General features: G+C 48.4%; 1 protein-coding gene across 1 annotated transcript in view; it reads left to right on the forward strand.

Annotated features, from left to right (window-relative positions):
• The window catches only part of LOC138967384 (FRAS1-related extracellular matrix protein 1-like), a 181,952-nt gene that overhangs the window by 163,801 nt on the left and 9,769 nt on the right, over nucleotides 1–8,382 (forward strand). The window contains exons 12-17 of the mRNA XM_070339925.1: nucleotides 627–1,019; nucleotides 1,499–1,823; nucleotides 5,087–5,414; nucleotides 5,963–6,165; nucleotides 6,936–7,085; nucleotides 8,256–8,362. Coding sequence (XP_070196026.1) covers nucleotides 627–1,019; nucleotides 1,499–1,823; nucleotides 5,087–5,414; nucleotides 5,963–6,165; nucleotides 6,936–7,085; nucleotides 8,256–8,362 — 1,506 coding nt within the window. The remainder of the gene's footprint in view (nucleotides 1–626; nucleotides 1,020–1,498; nucleotides 1,824–5,086; nucleotides 5,415–5,962; nucleotides 6,166–6,935; nucleotides 7,086–8,255; nucleotides 8,363–8,382) is intronic.

Genomic DNA, 8,382 nt, shown 5'->3' on the forward strand with positions numbered 1-8,382 from the left:
TTATATAATAATCGTTTACAATTACAACGGTACCATCTCTAACATTGCAGTGTTTCAACATGCAGTTGTCGACGTTTTATGGCGTGGAAAATGAACTTAGCAACGAGGCGACACCTCTTAACATCTGAAAATGACAAAATGTTAGAGAGAGAGAGAGAGAGAGAGAGAGAGAGAGAGAGACAGACAGACAGACAGACAGACAGACAGACAGACAGACAGACAGACAGAGAGAGAGAGGGGGACAGAGAGAGAGTGACAGAGTGAGAGAGAGAGAGATGGAAAGAAAGAGCGAGAGAGAGAGAGAGAGAGAGAGAGAGAGAGAGAGAGAGAGAGAGAGAGAGAGAGAGAGAGAGAGAGAGAGAGAGAGAAAGAGAGAGCGACAGACAGACAGACAGACTGAGAAAGAGAGAGACAGAGAAAGATGGCCGATTTGTCCTTCGCGGTGAGGTGCGGGGGGGGGGGGGGGGGGTTTAGCTTTTCCCGAGGCCTTTTGCACCTACGAGCGTTCACTCTCGCTCACTTGTTCTTTTATGGCCGCCGTTTAGCGTGTGCAGTGCTGGTTGACGACTATGCCACAGAAATAACACTTCTACTTAATTTGTATTATCATCATTATTATCAATCAGGTACGGAACTCGCGCCAAGCGAACATCGCACTGATGAACCGCGGCATGACGGTGAAGGAGGGGGAGCGCGTGGCCATCAGCACGTCCAACCTGAGCGCGTCGGACGAGAGCACCAAGGCGGAGGAGATCGTCTTCGCCGTCCGGATCCCGCCGCGCCTGGGCCAGCTGGAGTTCATCGACGAGCGCTTCACGGCCATCCTGAGCTTCACGCAGATGGACCTCGCGGCCCAGAAGGTGGTGTACAACCACCTGGCCAAGAACGACATCACCCACGACTCCTTCATCTTCACCGTCACCAACGGGCTGAGCGAGGCCAAGGATGGCGAGTTCAGCATCGACATCCAGCCCCTGGACTCCGTGTCGCCGTCCCTCGTGGCTAACGACCTCATCGAGGTATTAAACACACATGTGCTTTGTTACGATTGTCTGTTTCCTGATAGAATGGTGCCTAGTAAAGGAAGCAACAGACACAATATGACATTGAGATCATGCCGCCTTCCCTGGTGGCTAACGAATTCATCTATGTCTGTGTCTGTGTTTAATTTGTCAGTTGTGCTGTTAGTTAGTTGCCTTCGGGTTTTTTTTTCTTTTCGCGTTTAAATGCTTGGTAGAAAAAAATAGAAGTGAAGACACCTGAAGACCATGGGACAGCCACATGCTTGACCATGATACAGATATACTTTTTCACATCTGTCACGAGCATCCAACAACCACTCGTGGTTTTGTTCTAGGTGCTCCAAGTCACAAAGTGAGTATCTCAACATACCACCTGAAGGTCATAAACCTGGACATAGCCACATCCATCAACAGACATGTGTTCTCACATCTGTCACAATCATCTAACAGCCACGTGTTTCCGTTTCATTCTATAGGTGCGCCAAGCTGGCGAGGTGAAGATCTCTCCCTACAACCTGAAGGCCGTCGACCCGGACACGGCCACACACAACATCACCTTCACGGTGGTCAAGCCGCCCACCTACGGCCAGCTGTACATCCGGGGCACCCAGGTGGCCTCGTCCTTCACGCAGAACGACCTTGAACTCGGGAACGTGCGCTATGAGAGCGACGGGTCACGCGCCGGACTGGACAACTTCATGTTCACGCTGTCGGACGGCCGCCACCCCGGCTTCCTCATCAACGGCAGCGTTCAGACGCAGCCTGCCATGGCCAGCATCTACGTCAAGCCCCTCGTCGAAGGTGAGTCGTTTGGATACATGAGCTATGGTTACGGCCACTTTAACATTTCAAAGATAGCACATTAAACGAAAGAAATTGAGGGTAACCTATTAAGGGTAACCTGTTGAGGGTAGCACCTTTTTTTTTTAGAAACTATTTTTATTTTTATTTTATTTTACTGGGCACATAGAGCACCCAGGGAGGGATTGTCTTATTCCATTTTACCCCTGACCAGATCTGAAATTGTGAGCCGAACAGATTTCACGAGGAGTTGGCCTATGAGAAAGGTAGGAGAAAGTGAAGGAGGGGCAAAAATCACAGTGAGGAAAAGTTTATTCCCAAAGAAACTTTTGCTTTCGTTCCGCTGGATGACATAGACGACTGATTTTTGTTGTTTATTGGTGTGTTTTTTGTCTCTTGAATTCCTTGGAATCCGAGTAAAAACAAATCCTCAGGCAGTGCGCACCCCAGCGTACCGGCAATTGCAAAATGAAGATATGAGGGGAAAATACGAGCCCAAAGCGATTAATAAGAGAAGCTGCGTGTGCTCCATTTGTGTGGTAGTGGGAAGGCAGGGTTGGGATCGGTGCAAGGGAGGCAAATCCAGTGCTAACAGCGAACCCCCAGGTCGACAAGGGACATAAACCTAACCTCCTGAATTCCTCGCTGGAATCCGAGGCCTTTTCCCCCACGTGCGTTCACTCTCGCTCACTTTCTCTTATGGCCGTTTAATGTGGCGCCAACATTTTTGGCATTCTAAAACACTTCATGAAAATGAAGAACACAGGACGAGGCTGCTTGCTTGAGCTCTTAGCTAATTGATTGTGTTTCCTCTCTCCCACTGTGAGGCTGCCTGTGATTGTTATACAGCAGCGTGCTAGAGGCAGGCCTGGGTTTTCCCATCAGTTCCTTCTGGCAGGTGCCGCCACAGGCAGGCAGGCAAGGCCATTTTGCCAGTAAGTGCTGTTGGGGCACCTTTTTACATTTAGTCAAGTTTTTTTTTTTTTAACGGAGTCGGTGTTGCTTAAAGGAACAGTCTATCCCCGGCCGTGTCAATGATTCGACTCACCGTGTCAGATCTGGCCAGACTTTTACGGCATGGGATAAGGGTGAGATCATCCCCTCCACTTTGGACACAGCCTGGCTGTTACGGCATGGGATAAGGGTGAGATCATCCCCTCCACTTTGGACACAGCCTGGCTGCATGCTTTCTTTGCAGAGTGGACATTTGTTTTAATAACTAATTTTGTAAGGACACGATTGGCAATATGTGAAAGTAAGTCATCAAGAAGTTCTCACTCTGCACATTTAGCAGTCAGGGTCTTCATTGTTGGTATGTGACCAGGTTGAGGAGATGGTCTTGTCCCATTGTTGGTATGTGACCAGGTTGAGGAGATGGTCTTGTCCCATTGTTGGTATGTGACCAGGTTGAGGAGATGGTCTTGTCCCATTGTTGGTATGTGACCAGGTTGAGGAGATGGTCTTGTCCCATTGTTGGTATGTGACCAGGTTGAGGAGATGGTCTTGTCCCATTGTTGGTATGTGACCAGGTTGAGGAGATGGTCTTGTCCCATTGTTGGTATGTGACCAGGTTGAGGAGATGGTCTTGTCCCATTGTTGGTATGTGACCAGGTTGAGGAGATGGTCTTGTCCCATTGTTGGTATGTGACCAGGTTGAGGAGATGGTCTTGTCCCATTGTTGGTATGTGACCAGGTTGAGGAGATGGTCTTGTCCCATTGTTGGTATGTGACCAGGTTGAGGAGATGGTCTTGTCCCATTGTTGGTATGTGACCAGGTTGAGGAGATGGTCTTGTCCCATTGTTGGTATGTGACCAGGTTGAGGAGATGGTCTTGTCCCATTGTTGGTATGTGACCAGGTTGAGGAGATGGTCTTGTCCCATTGTTGGTATGTGACCAGGTTGAGGAGATGGTCTTGTCCCATTGTTGGTATGTGACCAGGTTGAGGAGATGGTCTTGTCCCATTGTTGGTATGTGACCAGGTTGAGGAGATGGTCTTGTCCCATTGTTGGTATGTGACCAGGTTGAGGAGATGGTCTTGTCCCATTGTTGGTATGTGACCAGGTTGAGGAGATGGTCTTGTCCCATTGTTGGTATGTGACCAGGTTGAGGAGATGGTCTTGTCCCATTGTTGGTATGTGACCAGGTTGAGGAGATGGTCTTGTCCCATTGTTGGTATGTGACCAGGTTGAGGAGATGGTCTTGTCCCATTGTTGGTATGTGACCAGGTTGAGGAGATGGTCTTGTCCCATTGTTGGTATGTGACCAGGTTGAGGAGATGGTCTTGTCCCATTGTTGGTATGTGACCAGGTTGAGGAGATGGTCTTGTCCCATTGTTGGTATGTGACCAGGTTGAGGAGATGGTCTTGTCCCATTGTTGGTATGTGACCAGGTTGAGGAGATGGTCTTGTCCCATTGTTGGTATGTGACCAGGTTGAGGAGATGGTCTTGTCCCATGTACAAGCGTGGCCTATGCCAAATGTGAGATAGTGAGTTAAAATGTGTTCACAGGAAGGAGTCTACCTTTACTGAGAGACGGAGTGGAGCATGGAAGGAATAGAAATCAAAAGCTTCCCCGACGTGCATGACACCCCTTGAAGAAAACTATTCTTAGCATTTAGTTCATTAACCTGGATAAGCTATAACACTTCTGAGTGTCCTTACTCACGGCGCATATTTAGGCATATAATTACGTTTGGGGTTTGGGTATCGGTTGTAGACACGGGTAGGGGGGTGGGGGGGGGGGGTGAGAGAGAGAGAGAGAGAACTTTGAACTTTGAACTTTATTTATTTATCGAGGGTAACAGAATAAGCAAAGTATACATGCTTTTTTTCGTCCTTTAAAAAAAAAGTATACATGCTTTTTTTTGCCAGAGGCTCTGCAGCACTTCGGCAAGCGTCGCTACGGCTTCCGCCTCAACAAGAAAAAAAGAAAAGAGAGAGAGAGAGAGAGAGAGAGAGAGAGAGAGAGAGAGAGAGAGAGAGAGAGAGAGAGAGAGAGAGAGAGAGAGAGAGGGAACACACACACACACACACACACACACACACACACACACACACACACACACATGCGTCTCTCTCGTAACCATTCACTAAAAGGCCAACATCGCAGGCGCAACAGATGTAGCCCTGTTATACCGTGCCTGTAATGCATCCGGTGTCTAATTTGATCTCTATGGCCTTCGACTACAGCAAGGCTTTTTATCCTGGTAACGGATGTTCGGCTTTAACCAAAACAAAAACACCCTGTCTCTTCTATGCACAGATAAACCAACACTGGTGACCAACAACCCGCCAGAGGCTCTGCAGCACTTCGGCAAGCGTCGCTACGGCTTCCGCCTCAACAGCAAGCGCCTCCGGGCCGTGGACTCGGACACTGACAGCAGCAACCTGCTGTACACCATGCAGCAGAAGCCGCGGCACGGGCGACTCGAGAACACGGCAGCCAAGCGCTACGTCAGCCGTCGCTTTACGCAACGAGACTTGGACGAGGAGAGCCTGCTCTTCATCATCGATCACAAGACCAACGCCACCCGGGATTTCTTCACCTTCAAGGTCGAGGACGCGCGCGGTAATACGCTTGATGACCAGAGGTGAGAGGAATTCGTTGTTGTTGTTGTCGGTGGTGGTGGTGGTGGTCTTGTTGTTGTTGTGGTGATGGTCTTGTTGTTGTTCTTGTCGGCGGTGGTGGTTGTGGTCGAGGTTTTGATGGTGGTGGTTGTATTGTCGTTCAATGGCGACTTCTTCACCTCCAAGGTCGAGGCCTTTTAGTGATGGTGTTGGTGTACTCGTTGTTCACCAGATACTTCTTCAACTTCAAGGCGGGGGGCTCCCGGGGCAACACCCTGAGGTGTTTTTCGTCATGTAGCGGCGCTTGTGGGAGAAGTAGTTCTGTAGTAGTCGTCCTCGTTTCTGTCCTTCTTCTCCTCGTCATCTGTAAATTATTCAAAAACACTTGGCCTTGAAAGGATGGACTTTAAAAATGGAGCCTCCACTGTAGCCATCATCATTATCATCTTCATGATCTTTCTCCTCCTCCTCCTACTCCTCTTTATCCCCCTCCTCATTACCATCATCATCATCGTCATCGTCATCCTCTGCCAAGTGCCAAATTAATGCGAGGTCCTAACCAATGCTGCAGGTTCGACATGAGCTGGTCCCGCGTGGAGTTTGAACGCAAGGAGATTGTAGTGTGTGAGAACGTGGGACAAATGTCCGTCTCTCTTCGTCGTCATGGCGACCTCACCCACTCTGCCTACGTCAGCATCATCATTCGGGAAATCTCAGCAACGAAGGGAGAGGACTTCACCACAGGTTCCGGCAAGCAGGTCCAGTTTGATCCAGGTCAGTCAGTTCTTTCGTGTCTTTGTCTTTCTCGTTTGCTTCTTTCGTCCACTCCTGTGGCGCGTAAGAATGACATTTTGGTTTTCAGGGCCACCAGGGCTGAGGTGCATGCATGTTGCAAACATCAAGTGTAAATGTTAAAAAACGCTATCTTCTATCTCTTCCCGTTTGAAACTGGGTGCCACCCCAAAGCAATGGGTGGTACGCAGCCGCGGAGTCGGATAGTTCCCATTCAATTGGGTAGCACCCAGTTTGAAACGGGGAGAGATGTAGGAGATAGGGTTTTTTGACATTCACACTTGATGTTTGCAACAGTTTTGATGCATTTCTGTGTGTGCTCCGTGTTTTTCCACCAAAACGTAAAAAACGAATACAAAAGAAATACTTATTGACACAGATTAGGCATTTAATAGACTTTGGCATAGAACGTCTTCGCGCATCGAGATGAGTTACAGGTTAGCGACATGATTGTGAGCATGTTGGTGATGTGAAAGCGGGTCGTACCCTGTATTTGACGTACTTTTGTTGCACGAATATGCTCATGACGTGCAGCGGAGTCCCGAGTGACATGTCCTGCATATGACTAATAATTGTGTTAAAAGAGCGTGATGTGTTAAAAGACGAACAGGCGTTAGAGTCGCGCGTGACGTATCCTACATATGACGTAGTTGTGTTAAAAGACCATGCTGATGACGTACAGGCGACTCCCGCTTGACGTATCCTGCCTATGATGTAGTTGTGTTTAAAAAGAGTGTGTTGGTGACGTGCAGGGCAGTCGCGCGCGACGTGGGAGATGACGATTCGTGACGAAGGGCTCGAGGAGAAGAACGAGAAGCTGCGGCTGGCGATACGGGAACCGGAGAACACCATCGTAGGGGACCGCAACAAGATGGGAGTCAGGATCATCAACGCTGTCGATGGTAAGCATTATTTGTCAATTTTTACTGCTTTCTTTTTCATCGATAGCACAAACATACATTCATGCTTCTGTGACGTAGGTTGCATTATGAGGACGGTGTTTCAAGGGAGCAAAGATAGTCTCCCTTTGGGAATCGTCCAAAGACAGAATACGGCTGTGTATGTGGCGGGCGGGTTAATAAGGATAGTTACTTTTCGCCTTCTCGGTAACAAATTATCCAACGTGTGTCAAATGTCATATGTGGTGAAACATTTTTATTTTTAAACAAGAGGCGAAGCCTTCAAGGCTCACGTAAGAAATAGACAAACAGTAACACAAACTCAATCACTCCGTCACACATACACACCCACACACACAGTAAGCTTAGGTGACACTGTGCAAGAAAGAGAGACACTAGATCTAGATCTGTCTGTCTGCATGTAGCCTACTTACAGGGACACGACTGCCAAATAGTCTCGGCCCGCTCAAAATAACAATGACCGAGACCACACACACCACGCGAGAGAGAAAGACTACAGGGAGGCATGCCGTCATGATGCATTAATTGACGTCAAACACTTTTGACCGTGACGTAATCTTATGCGAGCTTTATCCATAGTCTTGGATAACCACTCACACATAGACTCGGAAATGTTAAAGTTTCTACCACAGACATACACACACACGCACGCACACACACACACACACACACACACACACACACACACACACGCACAAACGCACAGACAGACAAAGTTACGATCGCATAGGCTACACTTCGTGAGCCAAAAACACAAATAGTACTCTTGCTTTTATTGATTCAAATGTTCCTACGTGACATATATAAGCCAGTCTCTAGTGAGGTGCGTTTGAAATACGCGAACAAGTAGCACGTTTAGAAAGCTTGCTTCACTGAGAAGAAGAGTATTCTCTCTTTATCAATCCCTACAAACCCGACAGAGTTATTTCTGAACATTGTCTATTCTGAAAGCGAGTGCAATTGAGTCAAACTTTCCTACTTGGCATTATAGGCCAGTCACTTGCGAGGGGTGTGTCTGAGAAGGAGCACGTGTGGAAAGCTTGCCTCACAATAAGCAAGAGCATTCACTCTTTCACAACCCGTACAAACCCGACAGAGTTATTTCCGAACATCGTCTATTCTGACAGCGAGTGTGATTGACACTGTGTGCAGGATTATGTCCGCAGTACCTGGGGATGGTCAGCAAGTTTCACAGTGAGCTGACCCTCAGCGGGCCGGACCCCATCCCTGGCACTGAGGAGAAGGAAACGGCCACAATGGTCAGTGTTTGTGTGTGTGA

The sequence above is a fragment of the Littorina saxatilis genome, linkage group LG5, assembly GCF_037325665.1.
Source record: "Littorina saxatilis isolate snail1 linkage group LG5, US_GU_Lsax_2.0, whole genome shotgun sequence".
NCBI classification, from domain to species: Eukaryota; Metazoa; Mollusca; class Gastropoda; order Littorinimorpha; family Littorinidae; genus Littorina; species Littorina saxatilis.